Genomic DNA, 16,517 nt, shown 5'->3' with positions numbered 1-16,517 from the left:
GGGAAGAAAGGCCTAGAAGCCTTTGGTTTTGAACACATACATTCATTCATACTGCACCTCATGAAGAAGGTGAAGAGGAGGAGAGAAGTTTTGTTTTACAAGAAAGCTGCACAAACTTCTTCCCCATTGCTTCCTATTATTGCCACACAATACCACAGTATATTCACATCAATCCGTTACAATCTTGGGGTATTTTTAATGCAAAAATCTCAGAGGCAGAAAGGCAGAAAATTCCAATAACACTGCATAAATTTATCTGAAGACATTTTTGTACATAAGTGAGGAATGAAGCCCGAAATTTTAATAACATGTGCAAGGCTGCTTAGCTGCATCAAAGCAGAACTCAAGACCCCTACTCCCAGCTTTCCCACTAGATGCAACCAACCAACACTAACAATGTAAATTCAATTATTTTGAAATTAAGAACTCTATCTGGTTAGACCTGTAATTACAGCTAAAGCTGACTGTTAAAACAGCTTTTTCATTGAGTGGCTGTGAAGCCAGAAGGTGGCAAGCACTCTCCTGAAATCCAACCTCAGTCACTTACCCCTGACCAATGCCATGTATACTCTGTATCACACTGCATATCTTACTGTATAGCAGAAATCAGCAACCTTAATCCAAAGATGCTCATTTTCCCAAGCATATCAAGACCTCCTACTGCCTGTCAGCTGTCTGCTCTTAAGCTTCATGGCAGACCTTTGAATCTTAGCTTTAGCTTGCAACACAGTGGTCTCCGAACTTGTTTGATCATATACCCCTCTAAGTAAAAAAATAAATTGAACTTGCACACCCAACGTATGTGTACAGTTATGTGTACAGTATGTGTACAGTATGTGTACAGTACACACTACTTTACAATGTATTTATTATATATTTATGTATTTATTTATTCAAAAATACCTGCTAGGTAGCATGCTACTAACAGCCACCTGTCAACACAGAAAGGGTCTGCAAATTCAGAACACTTGACTTTTTGTAAAAGCAAAAATGCATAATTTATCCTTAAGTTTGACAGCTCTTTTAAGCATTTGACCATGAGACAACCAGTGAGCTGTGGTGTGGTACAAAAGATTTTCATGGTCACTCCCCATCTCATTACAAAGTATTGTAAAGATTCTATTTGAAAGTCTTATGTATATAAAGTTAACCTCACTGATGACATCCTACAGCCTTCTGTGCACTTCTGGTTCCCACCTTGCTGCTAAGTAGTTCTTGGTGTATTTTGTTATTGAATTAGAATCTAGCAGACTCCTTAAGCTGAGACACGTTAGAAATATTTGTACTTTCGCGCAACTGTATAGCAAACCTTCCACATGGCGTAATTTGTTCTAATACTTGTTTCTTCAAGTCTTTGGCTATGTCTTCTACGTGTCTTCCAAAGGAACGCATTTTAGTTTGTTGCTCTATTGTCTTCTGCATATTATTTCAGCCATTTTGCCACAACAGGAAGAACAAGTGTTTCCCCAATGTTATGTGGTTTTTCATCATTTGCCTAATGCAAGAAATCTCAAGAGACTTCTAAACATTTAAGTTTAATTAAATTTTTTAAAGTACTGAATTGAGTATCATCAGACTTTAAACATCACTGATTAGATCGTCACTGCTTTTACCTGATGAAGAGTTCATGCTAGGAGTAGTGTCAGCTCTGATATTTTCTTATTGTTCATTTGTGCTTGTGTTATCAGTACTACCTGCAGTCTGCAGCTTCTTTGAGAGACTCTTTAAGCTACTTGTCTATTTCATAAGGGTTAGTTTAGTTAAAACTAGGTAATATAATACATAAATCTACTTAACCAGGCACATGTGAATTCCAATACACTGTAAGGGAACAAACGAGTGTGCCCCTGTGAGCATCTCTGCACTGTGGAACCCACTCCTTCACAAGACACTTCGTGTGCTGTACATGACACGGGACCCTCTGACATACAGACTCAGCAAGAGCACCACTGTCAATCCAATATATTAGGAAAGCTTACTTTTAATGAATTCTTTTAAAGAAAAAATAAATATAAATAGAAGTTCTAATATTATTCTCCTGCACCCGCAGTGGATTATCTTGCACATCTTGTGGGGCACACACAACCTGCTTTGGGGACCACTGCTATAACGTATTAATTGTCCTGGTACAAGAGGCCATCTCCATTCCATGACATATCTGATCGCAGTTAAGGAGATACCTCTGCTGCAGTGAATGTTCTGGGGCACAACCAACACAGGGGAGAACAGCAATCTCTTGCAGCCCCACACCTAAAGGACTTCAACAACATCCACGTTCCTAAACTTTCACAGCAGACTCCAAGAATTACGTTTTTCCTCTGGTCTAAATTCAACAAGCAGAAAAGAAAAAATGAAAAGTGGATGGAGACAGATGGTGTTAATGACCAAGTACTGGGACTTATTCAGCTTGAGCTCATCTGCATCACTGCCAGGCAGTATCAACAGTGAGAATGTTCTCTTCTAGCTGCAGTCACAACCACTGAACCAGACTGCCCCACCCCCATGTGTACTTTGGGAGCGGGAGGGAGAAAAGGAGAGAATAATTCAGATTTTACTATGCTGACTCATATCAAGCACTTAGGCCAACTCTACTTATATTTTGTTAGAACAGACATATCCTGTGAGGACTAACAATCTCATTCCTCTGTCACTTAAACTATGATCAAAGACATGGGGAGCGTACTCCAAGGTAAATCAGCACATGGAAATCTTCCCATAGCCACTGGACACATAACCATGCTACACAACAGTCTCAGCATCATAGCCATCTAAAAGCTACCTCTAGCTTAGGCCATCTGAGAGTACATTTGTACTTGTTTTCTTTTAGCGAAAATAAGCGTGTAGCATGTTATCTCATGTTACCAAATGAAGATTGTGTGTTCCTTGTCCTGTTTCCTCAGAAAAGAATATGCAACTATTCTTGTGTCTCCTCATGCTGCTGACTCCACAGCTCTAGACAGCTAGATCATAGTGCAGGAGGCAGATAAGGTTTTGTGCATGTGTGCAACCAGCACCTACAATTGTGTATAAAAGGAGTGGAAAATTAACAAAACTTTACCATCACAGAAACCAAATCACATTAAAAAAAAGGAACAAGAAATTATTTTATTTTTCCACTTTCCAAAGTTCAGTTATTTGCATTTAGTGGCCTGCAGCTAACTCTCCCCAAGAAGTCCAAAATCACACCCATGCTGCATTTGTGCATAGCAGATTGTGCTAAACAAACTACTAAAATGTAAACAAAAAAGTAAACTACCCTATCCAACAGCAGAGCACATGGAGCACAGGAGCAAAGCCTGCTTCCCTGGCTGCCACAGGAAGCCTAAGTGCACAGAGAACGTCAAGGCTGTGCTTGGCAACTCTCACATCCAAGCTGAAAAGCAGCAGCACTGAGGCACAAAATTCACCAACATGCAATAGCTTCAAAGTCATCACTGTCACAACCTGAGAGCAACTCCAAACTTTTAAATTTCTACTCTGAAAACCCAAATAAGACATACTAATACCAGTCCGTTTTATCAAGACATCAGCATTTACAAACTGGGGCTTTTGCCTACCAGACAGCTACTCTGATTCCAACATGAATAAACATCATGCTCCCTGTCTAGCTGGCAGAATTGTGAACACTAGCACTTTGAAGTATATACCAGGTATAGAACAAAGTGTCTCTCTCTCTCTGATGTGGATTAACACTTAAAAGATGCAGTTCTTCTCAAGCAAAAGTGAAAATAACTTCTGTCTACAAAATGCTTTCTCCTCAGTTACTCAGTTTTTAATGTCATATTGCATCACACATCCTTGTGGCTGGGACTCAATTCTCCTAATGGCCAGGCAAGAAAATTAGTTTTATTATTCAGGCTCTGTTTAAAGGAACCCACCTCCCCACAGATCTCAATGTTCAGAGATATGAATCTCATCCATTCTTATTCATCAGAGAAGAATTCCAACAAAGTGTGTCCTGCCCCTGACTGACCCTTTATTGCATAAAAAGATTTAAAAAAATTAAAAAGCAAACAATTTTTTTCTTCCATTGCTACTGACAAAAGTAGCCTCACTGAGTAGCTGCCAGTAGAAGAAACAGCAGTTAAGGAATAGACTACTGCAAGCCAGTGTATCACCTCAAAAACAACATCTAGGTTAACACAGCCACATACTGCCATGTGGCTCATGAATCATCCTCATGAAGCCAATTATTATCCAAAGAGTAATATATTTGTACGAAAAAAAGTGAAAGCAAAGTTTTAGAAAATTTTTCCCTCAACTTTCACCCAAACCTATGCTTTTCTCCTCTTAACTTTGTGCCTAGTATAATTCTGGCACTTCACGATCAACAAACTTTCCTAAAGACTACAAGGAACACTGGTGTTATCTTTATGGAAGTCTTAGGTGCCCTCCTGAACACTACAAGGAATTCAAGCGCCTCAGCCAGCACTGTCACTTCCAAGGTGGACAGGTTTCAGACAGTAGTGAATTGGGGCTCCAGGGAAGTCAGCACACTTCAAAATAACAGAGAAGAAGAATCTTAGAGAAGATTTAGACTTTCAAGTAAAAGCCTAGAGTAAGCATGCCATGATGTCAACACTTCCTAACTGACATCATAACTGACACTGAAGCAAATGGCGGGGGAGGTGTAGGGAGGCAATTCAGGCTCTCAGGATTTTCCCTGTCCCTTACACCCTAATTGGCTGCATTTTAGCACATTGTCCCCATATCAGTAAGTAGCAATGCAGGCAGGATAAAAACTCTGCTTTCTTTTTTTTTTTTTTTTGAGGCAGGGGGTTGATCAGGTTGTGCTGGAAGAAGAGGAAGAAGAGCTGGGTTCCCTCTTTTTTGTACCACTAGCAGATCTGAGCAACCTGATCTAGTCAGGGATGTCCCTGCTCCTTGCAGGGGCTTGGACTAGATGACCTTTGAAGGTCCCTTCCACCCCTAACCATTCTATGATTCTATGATTTTCCTGTAGTCATGTGGCTACTGAACAATAACACAGAAATGGATCATCTTTATCTTGATATGTGCAATTATAACATGCTTTTACTTTTTCTTCATTAATGTCCAGAGAGGATAAAGAAAATTATTTCTTTGAACATGGAAAAATACCATCAACCTTCCATTAATCCATTTCCTACACTTGTCTCAGCTGACAAGACAAGGTATGCCCTTACATAGTAAGAGCCCCATACATTATCTCTTTTCAAGTATTACAGCAAAACTTTTTGTTCAGAACTTCAAGAACTCTTAAAAATCAGCCTGTGGAAAAGACCCCAAGCACAAGAGGATGCATAACCACAAGGAGGGTTTTCAGCATCCAAGAGGCAGAATAGTATTCCAAATGCTTGTCTGGAAAAAGAATGCACCTTGTAAAATGTTATGCCCTCTGAAATGAGGAGCAGACTCAGAAACTGCACGTATAGCCTGTTAACAGGTTTGTAAAACATCACCTGAATTAAAAATGCTTCCTGCAAAAAGTAAATTCACTTTCAAAAAAAGATTATGAAATAAATTATGACCTGGTAAAGCTATGTAACATTTCCAAACTCAGTTTATCTGTACTTGAAATTGTTCTAACTACTGGCACTCAAAATCATCCCACATAGTCTGTCTTCCAGTACACTCAATAGTATTGCCATCACATCAAAAACTAAGTGGACAAAACTTTCATGCCAGAGAAGCTAACTGGAAATTCTGTTTTCAGAATGATTCTATTTTAAAGCAAAGCTGCTTAAATTAAGCCCATAACACACAATAACCCACTAACATTATTAAAATGGAACATATCCTTGCATTACAGGATGGGTAGCATTTAGTAAAAAACAAAAAAAAACCTGAACCAGAGAAGTTACTGGCTTTGGATCTGAAATAAGAGTGCAATGAAATACTGAAATGAGTCTTTAAAGTAGAAGTGCTCTCTTCCAGGTAGGAGACAAAAAAAAAAAAAAAAAAAAAAAAAATAAAAGAGAAAAAAAATCCACCTTTCTTTCTCCCTTACAGTTCTCTCCACAAATCACGATCAATGATTAGCTGTTTGAAGCTGACAAACCAAAGCTTTGATTAAATAAAACCAAAGAGGAAACCTTATTTTTCCCATTTTAATCTACAAATTAAAAAAATGCAAACAACAAGAAATTTACCCGTTTTAACACTTCGCAGAAACACTGCATTAAAACACTGTCTGTAGCCAGTGACATTCATCAATTTAACTGAAAATATTTTCTTAACCAAATTCTTTAAAGAGAGGAGGAAAAAGTAGATTTATCAGAACTTAGCTTTGCAATAAAGCTATCTTTAACCATACATTTTATTCTAATTTCCAAACAAGTGCAGCCAAATACAAATCTCACCCAGGAAATTAATCATCTGTAGAAATCCGTATTAGAAAATGAATGACGCACAAGCAAATGTCAAAATTAAAGACTCCAGTGAAGTGTATGAACAAGTGGGTGATATATCCTCTGATTAGCTAGAATGAACAATTTTAATACCAGACGTGTTTACTGAATGCAAACCTACATGTTTTTAATAGTTCTGCAAACCAACAAAATAAGAAATTAATTAAGCAGCACAAGCACACAGGAAGTTTAAAATAGATTATTCAAATTTCGAGGCTTCAGTTGGTCAATTTAAAACCATTATTAAAACCAAGCAGGTTGTTTTCAAACTAGTTGAGTAAAAGGTCAGTTTTTCTGTTTATTATCTCTGTGTGGTATCATCATTTTCCTTTAAGGACACCACCATAACCTCCAAACAACCTCTTCCGGTTTTACAAACCCTAGACAAAGATTTCATATGGGGAGAAAGCAGAACAATATACAAGCAATACTAACCTCATTATCATGAGGTTTTAAAAGACACATTTTCCTGTTTCTCCTATGGTTGTGTAAGATCAACAGTTTGTCCCAAAATGAACAAACAAAAAACCCTAAAAACCCACAAAGAGCTCAACTGAACCCAGAACCTGGATGCAGGCTCCAGGCTGCTTAGCATTACCAAATTCAGGAAAAACCCTCACGTGGTAGACTCAAGGTTTTGCTTTCAGCTATAGCATTCACAGCTCTCAGGAGGGCTCTAAAGACCAGTGGCTCAATTCACCAGTTTCTCATGACCTTATGGTTTTTCAGAAGTGTCACACTAGAGATCTTAAATATCTTTAAATTACTTAAATGGGTTCAAGAACAAAATAAAGATTACTCCAAGCCACTGAACTAGAAGTCTCACGTCTTTGTACGTGTGACTTGTGGTTTCACTTGTTATAACAAAACACAGATTACGATCAAGGCTTCTTGCAGACAGAGCATCATCTTGTTCTCTTCCACATGGATTTTTCTAAGGTGTAAAAAGGTCAAGCTCACACTGCAGCCTTTTGATACAACGGATCTCTTTTCTAAAGTTAAAAAAACAAACAAACAAACAAAAAAACCAAAACAAAACACTTTTAGAAACAAGTTGGTAACAGATTCATCGCACCCATCTTTGGACACTCATGAACAAGTCAGTCCACAGCCTCCTCTTGCAGTCACCAAAGAGGAGTCTGTACTATACAATACCATGCACTTCATCCATGTCAGATGTCATCTGAGGAGGTGATGAATCACCTCAAAACTGTCAACTTCTGACTGTACAGAGAGTTCAGACTGGAGCTAAGCAAATTAGACCCTCACCTTGAGCTGAAAATGGCCAATAGCAACATGAAAATTACTGCAGGATGGACTGGGAGAAAAGGAGCAAGAGAGGCAGTAGGACAGAGAGAGCTCCTCCTCACTGGGCTGACTCACTTTACAGCTGCTCTGGCACCACACATCCTATTCACAAGCACTGCAGCAAGCCAGAGTCACTCTCAGTCATTACAATGACAGGACCCACACGCCACATCAGCCCTGCCTGAGCCTTCATCACTCAGACTCGCAACAGTCTCCTCCAGTTAATACAGCTCTCAGCATGCTCTCATACAGTGCAGCAAGAAAAGCTGTGCAACAAATATTGCAAAAACATAACAGCCTTTCTATAAACCTGGAATTCAGGTATGCTGAAGCCCTGGCTAGAGCTATACTTCTTTTTCTAAAGGGTTAGGCTGTGACCTACTCTACTACCAGGAAGATTTATCCACTGGGCACAGAGATCTCTGCAGGGTTTCTGCAGCAAGCAAAGCCAGAGAGAAACCAACAGATTGTGGCAGCTACACGTTGCTCTGAAGTCTTTTTTACTTGCTTGTTTCAAATGGACAACACCACGTAACGAAGCCACAACATGTCCCAATGAATTAGATGCAAAATAAGAGCAAGTCTGCTTACTTGATATTGTTTTATGCAACAGATAGAACTGCTTGCATCAGAGATTATTTGCAGTACTGGAATTGAGCAGAGGTTTTAAGGAGGAACGAACTTCACAAAGGATGGGGACGAAGGAGACAAGTAGAGACCAAACACCTATTAACTAGCTGTAACAGATTAAAATTAGTCATCGTTGGGGGGGGGCAGGCTGGGAACTGTTGTCAGAGCTCTACTCACAGTTCCTACAGGACTTCTCTCCTTACACCGCCAGGACTTAGAAACATGACAAGTAGAAGCAGCCAGCTGAGAAGCTGGAAGAGTCTTGCCCTCTCTGCTATTTCTCCTGTGACTTGTCAACTGCTCGAGTCCCCGCATTTGTAAGTAACTTCAACATTTACTGCTTGATACTCACCTTGGGTGCAAGTCTACTGAGCAAGGCAAGCAAGAAACTTTTTCCCTGTTCAACTTCTACAGTCCAATCACAAGGGTGCAAACTTGTGCTTCTTACCATAATATGAACCTACTACGTGCTACAGACCTTCCGAGGAAGACCCCAGTGAGTTAGCTCACTGCCCAGCCTTCAGTGTTGTGGAGCTCCGAAGATGCTCTAAAAAAACTAATCTCAGTTTTGCTGGTTCGCACTTCATTTTTACCATTGACTTAATCTATGCAGCTCCGCCAGTGTATCCTGTATTTTTCTCATTACATCTTTGTTTGTTTCCAACAGTAAAAGGACAAGTGTGAGTGACTTTGATTCGACTTTTCTTTCTTCCATGACCTCTCCAGCATAATCCTGAGTGCTTGACAACCTATACTGCCATTCTGCATATAGGCACAACCCACAATACACCAAACCAAGATGGTTTTAGGTTCATACTAAGAAGTGATACAAAGTTCTAGCGTTTAACTAATGTTGGATGAACAGGGATATTCTATTAAAGCAACTGCTTTCTCCTGTTTCTGAAAATCTGAATAAGAAATTAAGCAGGGAATCGAAGTTCCACCCTGAAAGAGACACGATGGTGGCTCTTCTGGAATGTTGCCTAAATGACCCCTGCAAATATTTTACTATTAGCAATGTTCAAGAGTGTCTTTAAAGAAGGTTTCAGCATGCATAAGCTAACAGTAGTTCAACAAAAAGCAATAATATGCTATGGATCAACAGAATTTTTGCAGACATACCAAATAAAAAAGGGGAAAGAGAAAAAATTTTAGCATAAAGTATAAATGAATTTTAAATAATTCAACTCCTTGCTGTTACTTGCCCTGCAGAGGTAGCCTGGGCAGACATGTTTTGAAATGAAAATTTAAATCCACACTGCTATTGCCACAGTTACCTATACAAATTTCTAACATTTAAGGGCTTACTTCTCTAAGACCGAAAGGTCTAGCACATGGCATGGGGGAACAGTGACCCTACCAGTGAGTGTCCTCTTCAAATTCAGCTGGACAAGCTCCATTCTGCTGGACTTCTCCGACAGGAACTTTGGCAGAATACTGAGTGACTTACTATACCCGTGATATCTTGGAAGTAATCATCATGGAAGATAAAAAACTGTGCAACAGTAATAGCACAGAGGTTGCTCAGCAATAGCAGGGGCTCCTTATGGTTTACACACAAACACAGGGGCAACACAATATTTATGTTGCCTGCTAAACCACATAGGAAAAAAAAAAAAAATTACGGCCTCATCCTCGGAGGCAAATATTTCCACCCCAATATCTTCATATGCAAGTAAGGTAGTCAGTGCCATAGGAGAGGCCTTACAGAAACAGTGTTACTCCAGCAGCGTTCATGCGTACCTCATCATTACACTGACATCTCACCAAGGGCCTTATCCAGTTCCCAGTAAGGACAGGGCATCTCCTTCAGACTCTGGAGGGCACCAGTAGTTGCTCTCAAAAACACTGCTATGAATGCACTGGCAGTTACTCACTCCTCTGTGCCATGCAAGTGTTAGTGCCAGTTACAAGTAAATTAGTCCTGCTCCACAAAAGCTCGTTAATGAAGCAGATTCAGCCAGTGCCACAGGAAACAAAATCAAAGCAAGCAAAGCAGCACAAACAGGTTTTCAAAAAAGCAGAATGACTGTGTGAGATCATGAAACACCCAAATTATTATCAGTAGTACTAGCAGCCCAGTCAAACAGTATTTTGGGTTGATTTGGTTTCACTCTTTTACATACCAGTTGAAGGTATCTGATCATCAGAGTTCTCATTCACCTAATTAGCTGGTGGACATGCTGAAAAGAGTAGAAAGCAGTAGATAGGTAGCAGTACTTGAGCAACATTTATAAAGGAACTGAAAGCAAATGAAGGAAAAGATTACTGATCTTTTTTCCCCCCAAGTCAAAAACTGACTAGGGTCTTCCTTTCCCCCACTCAAAAAGGAAATGCAATTTCACTACCCACAGAGGCAGTTTTTATTAGGATCTCTCAAACAGTGCAACATCTGTAGAATTACAAGGGGGAGGAGAGATTCCTGTTTGCACATAAGGTCTTATACTGTGTGACATGCATTGCAAAAAATATACTACCTGCTTTGAAAGCACATATTCTGTTAGTCCAGAGTTTAAAACTTGGAAATATCATCCTTGCTTACTTCACAGAAATCATTAAAATTTACAAGTAGGCGAAATCTTCTCAAAGAAAGCATAGGCCTCAATTCAGCTGAGTGCTTGATTTAGATTTTCCCAGAATGGACACACAAACTCAAGTGTTTTGCTGATTTACCTGATTTAACTGTTACCACAAGATTTTCAATTTCAAGCTTTTCTTTACGAGCCAGCCAAGTTTAAAAACCATGGACTACGACTCCATAACGCCTTTAAGTTTAAACTACACAGACCATACCCAGTAGGATTTTCTAAAGCATACAACATTGCCCTAACTCTGCTCCAACCAAATAACCTGGAGAAATATCTTCAACTTCAACCTAAACACAGCATACTTCAAATATGCATACACAGTCCTATACCTTTAATAACGAAGGCTTCAGTTACCAAACGCAGCATGTACAGAGGCTCATCTTTTGTTGAGAGGTCATCAATTCCTGCTCTCGCATACATGCTGACGGCATCTCTGTAGGATCCCTCCACATAATGAAGCTTTCCTAGGATCAGTATAGCTTCTGTCATATACTTAGGCTGAAACAGAGGAGGGACAGGAAAAGCATGTTTACATAAAATACCAGACAGTAAGAATGAGGTACTTCAGAACTAATCAAGCAGATTCATAATGATTTCCTCTCAACATTGCTAGCTCTGCAGGCCACAGGAGGAAAGATTTAAGTGCCTAGAGATCCTACAGCTATGCTAATGAGAGCAGCAGACAGCAAAGGTCAGGCAACTACTTTGGAAAGACACAGCTTACAAGGCACCTCTTGGGTTTCAGCTGACCTATTCTTGATTCACCAGCCACAGACAGCACATAAAAGCCTGCCATTGTCAGAACTACCTACATACAAACCAAATAAATCCCCTGCTTTTAAACTAAGCAGAAAGCATCACTTTTTAGTCAAGTGTTCCCCTCTTCTCTGTGCATTTAATTAAAGAGCAAGAAAGCTCCCAAATTTTCTTCCCTTCTCAAAGAATTTTCAGGCAGAAGTAGAAAAACAGAAGGCATGCCTGCTATTTCTAAGATTTGTTTGGTTTCTTAAGGATTGAAAAATATACATACATACAAATCTGTGTAATAACCACAACAAAAAAAAAAATCAGCAAAATACATCCATTCAGACCCTTTTTATGCTTTGGGAAGCATGAAAAGATTCCCAGCCTTCATACTTCTTTTTTAATACATGCAGTCAACACAGGGTCAATGCTGCATGAGTAGCCAGGTCACCATTAACAAAAAAATAGTAATGGCAATTCATGCAGCCAAACTTAACACCAAGACCTGGAAGAATTCAGTGGTTCTTGGCTGTTACTGGTGCTGAATGGACTCCTCTTCCTTCCCCTCTCCTTTTCACTTTTTAAATATGCTGACTTTCAAGAAGTTAAGAACATGGAACTCCCCCAGAAAAGCCACTGCACATGTGCTGCCTGGAAAATAACACAATAAAAGTATAGTATACACTTCCAAGCTAACTAGCCTCTAAGTTTCAGGACCAAAAGTAATACAAGTGTGGAACAGACTGTTGTAATTCATTGTTTTTTTTAAAGCCAGTTACGCAACTGTGTGTCCAAGGACACCAACACAGCAGCCGCCATCGAGGTAGAGTCTTAAAACACTCCTAAAGCTCTGCAGCTGAGTTGGCAGACAGCTACCAACCATGCACACAGACCACAAAATAAAATAAAAGCAAACTTATCTGGCAGAGACTGAAAGCAATGCAAGGCTGTAATCCTAGTCTCACACCACAACCCTAAGTGCCTGACAGCAGTTTGCGGCACATTTTACCTCTGATCTGCAGCTGACCCGGTACACACAATTCCCTCAGACCAGTAAGTCACTCAGCTGTGCTAGCCTGACGGCAGTGTTGTGTGGCCATGCCCCATCACCCCAGATAACTCCTAAATATTTATTCTGTTTCTTTCTTAAAAAAAAAACCAAAAGAAAAAAAAAAAAAACAACAAAAAAAACCCAACCCAGGATATATACTTGCAGCACATGATTTGGTTGCATATGAAAAAGCAAGTAATGAAAATATGAAAAACGTCCCATCCCTGGAAACATTCAAGGCCAGGTTGGGATGAGGATCTGAGCAACCTGATCTGGTTGAAGATGTCCCTGCTCCTTGCTGGGGTATTGGACTAGATGACCTTTAAAGGTCCCTTCCAACCCAAGCTGTTCTATGATTCTAAGTCTCCCAACAGAAGACACTGCAAAGGTGTACTGAATTACCAGTCCATTAGTAATACGTATAAATACAGCACTGTACATACAGGGGCATGAAGAGGCAATGCCAACACCTTGTATCAGACTAATAATCATACGAAAGAAGCATCCCGTTGGCAAGAATTATGACAACAGAGCCCACTTACTCGTAGCTTTCCTCTGGTTAAGATATCGGTCAGATACTGTTTAGCTTCACTCAGTTTCGGCTCATTCTTCTCTGTCAGTGGAATGGAGTCCTTCAGTTTGGCAAAGTTTTCCTTCAAACACTCTTCCAGTAGAGCCTCTGCAAGCAGCATACTCCCATAGTCCTCTGAAAGCACATACCACCCAACAAGAAACATCACTTAGTGTCATACTGCTGATAAACAGCACTGAAAAAAAAACCAAAACAATATACCTTTGAGACACACAAACAGTAACTCAATTCAGGGGGTAAGGAAGAACTAGCAGACAGAAAAAAAGTGCCATTAACTTCTAGCTACTGGAAACAGTACGTTTCCTATGAAAAAATGAAACGACATTTCCTTTTAACTTGCAGATTTTCCCTAATGAAGCCTTTAATTTGACAGCACAGTTCATTCTTATGTTGTCACTAATGTATCAGTTAAGAATTTTCACCACAAAACTCACTTTCAAAACTATAAGATCAATCTTTGCAAACATTTAACTGCATGCTTTAGATTTACAAATGTACAAGCATGAAATGCATGCTTCAGACTACAGATAACCTAGGAATTTCACTGTAGAACAGTAACCACATCAGAAACTTTCAAGATTTTCCTGAAAGTTCACAGAAAAAAAAAAACCCAAAATAGAGAATTTAAACACATTCCACGCATTCATTACTAAAGACACACAAGGCTTGATCCAGTGACATAACTAACATGTCACATAAAATTCCTTCTATGTTAAAATCCATTCCCGCTCACAGTTCAACAGAAGAGAAACTTAAACATAGGTAGGAGCACTGGATACAGCATGAAGTATGGTGTGATGTTGCAATCATGTGCAAAAAAATAAAAGTTTCATCAGCCAGTGTACTTGGCATTCTTGCATGATGGGTCCAGTTCTGCAGTTTATTTATTCATAAAAGTAGTATCGCAATCAGCTGACTAGTGGGTCAAGCAGGGTAAGAAAATCTTTGTAAATCAAAGAGCCAAGCCCTACATTTCATATATACTTCACATTTCAAAGTCTGAAATTCTAGAATGCAGCAAACACGATAGTGTAACTATTTCTATACTTTCAGTCCATGGGACAACTTATGCTCACTTACTACCTATGCATTACATGTGGCATCAACTTGGGTAGGGGGGCATTGTTTTAGATTTTGTTGTTGTTGTGGCTTAAGTGTTCAGTTGCGTACCAAATTATAACCATAGCTCTTCCTGTTCAATTGCTGGTCTACAGCTAACCTGCATGAACAAAGTATACGTACATAAAATGAGAAGTCTAAATGTTCAAGTACATTTCTCCCTCAACCTCGCATGTAATCACTTCTACTCAACGCTGAAGAGCTTTCAGATAGTCACTAATCTCTTAATCAAACTTAAGGAATTACATAAAACCATATACAATTAAGAAGTAAATACACCCAATCTCTCAAAGCAAATACTACTATTAAAAAATATAATCCAGACACACAATTGTTTCTAGAAACACAAAATCGTAGCTAGTCTCCTGCTGGAAGAAAAGTTCTGTACCAGTAACAAAGCATTACTCTTTCATAACTAGCAAGTCATGACGACATAGCAGCAAATTAACAAATGATGTTTTTACAGCAATCATACTGTCATTATGCCTCTTAATTACAAGGGAACAAACTAATATGAACTCTTCAACTATTAATGCCTCAAACTGCATGATGATCTCTGCACTTGGGAAGCGCTACTGAAATCTGACTAAAGTTCAAAGGTTGGCCGTGTGGTTCTCAACACGGGGTTCGATCTGCATCACACATACACTTTGAAAGCCCCACAAACAAACATGTATTAAGCTGCTAACATCTCCCCTCACCATGCTTTCCCACTGTGAAGTTTATTGCACTCCAGCAAGCTTCAATTAACTCTAGGGCCACATCTTTGAAACAGTCCTCTAAAGAAGCGGGTTCACTTACAGAAACAGCTCCTCTGACTTCAATGGCAGAACCTCTTGTACCAACCAGCACGATGGCTGGGATCAGGTCCTCTTCACAACTTACTGCTGTTGACTACAGATGCAGGATTTTCTATTTCTACATTAGCCTGTCTCACTCCTTACAAGCAATCTCATTCTAAAGGGACAAAGTAGTGTGTTGCAACAGGAAAAAAAAAAGAGGTAAGAATACATTTGCTATTTATGAAACCTGTCTGACATGCGCAAGGATACTTGGATGAGACTAAGCCTTTAAACAAAGCAGCCCTCTTCAGAAATGTAGGGAACTAGTTTAGCGGCATCCAGAGAGGGTGGGGAGGGGGCAAGAGGGAATCAGCATCACACACATCGAGAAGTCGAAAGAGAGACATTTCCCAACACGGAAGATTTTGGTCGGCAGCCTGGCCGCAGCCCAGCCGAGTTTGTTAGAGGAGAGGAAGGCACAGAGCTGAACGTCACCCTGCCGAGGCGGGGGCAACAGCCCAAAGGCACAGAAGCCACCGAGCAAGCGCTGCGGCCCCTTACTCCCACCGACAGCCCCCAGCGATGCATTTCCCTCCGCAGCCCGCCGGGCTCGGAAGCGCGGACACGACGAGGAAGCACAGAGCCGTCTTCCCGATCGCCGGCTACCGGCCTCCGGCCGCCTCTCCTCGGCATCCCTCCCTCCCTCCCGCCGCGGGGCCGGGGAGCCTACACGGGACACCGGGCGACACCTCGCTTCCTCCGCCCGCACCCCCAGCCCTCTCCCGCAACCCCGGGCGGCGGGGCAGCCGCAGCTCCCGCCCGCCTCAGCCCACCGGGCCGGGGCCGCCGAGCCCCGGACGGCGGCATGGAGCGACAAACCGCCCGCCGCCGGCCCACGCCCGGGCGCTCCGGTAACGGCGGCCGCCCCGCCGCGCCGCCTCACCCTGCCCGCCCGCCCCTTGCCACCGCTCACCTGCGTCCTGCGCGCCCCCCATCGCCGCTGCCTTGCGCGGGAGCCGTGCCGACGGCAACAGCTGCTGGGCCAGGTGCCGGAGCTGCCCCCAGTGCCCCTCCGCCCGGCACCACTCGATCTCCCCCTCCAGCTTCACGTGAGAGTGGGAGCCCTTGGCCGCCATCTTAGCTTGCCCCGCCCCACCCCGCCCCGCCCGGCGGGGAATCCCCGGCGGCAGCGCCCGCGGCGGCAGCGGTGTCCTGGTCGCGCCGGCCCTCAGGTGCCCAGCGGGCGGTGCGTGGGCGGGACGGCTCCACGCCCGAGGCCTGCGATCGGGGACAGCGGGTCCTTCACGGCCACCC

General features: G+C 41.5%; 1 protein-coding gene across 3 annotated transcripts in view; it reads right to left on the bottom strand.

Annotated features, from left to right (window-relative positions):
* TTC7A (tetratricopeptide repeat domain 7A) overlaps window positions 1-16,354 on the bottom strand; it is a 180,021-nt gene extending 163,667 nt beyond the window's left edge. For 2 of the 3 annotated variants that reach the window (XM_086745749.1, XM_086745751.1), the window contains exons 1-3: window positions 16,177-16,339; window positions 13,253-13,416; window positions 11,245-11,413 (exon numbers count right to left, since the gene is read on the bottom strand). In XM_086745749.1, the coding sequence (XP_086601875.1) occupies window positions 11,245-11,413; window positions 13,253-13,416; window positions 16,177-16,339 (496 nt within the window). Of the gene's footprint in view, window positions 1-11,244; window positions 11,414-13,252; window positions 13,417-16,176 lie in introns of all 3 variants that reach the window. The other variant, XM_086745752.1, reaches the window with a different exon arrangement.
* Window positions 16,355-16,517: the final 163 nt, after the last annotated feature.

Source organism: Chlamydotis macqueenii, chromosome 3 (genome assembly GCF_036417535.1).
Source record: "Chlamydotis macqueenii isolate bChlMac1 chromosome 3, bChlMac1.mat, whole genome shotgun sequence".
In the NCBI taxonomy this organism is placed as follows: domain Eukaryota; kingdom Metazoa; phylum Chordata; class Aves; order Otidiformes; family Otididae; genus Chlamydotis; species Chlamydotis macqueenii.
The sequence above is the reverse complement of the archived record's forward strand: the minus strand, read 5'-3'. Positions and strand labels throughout refer to the sequence as shown.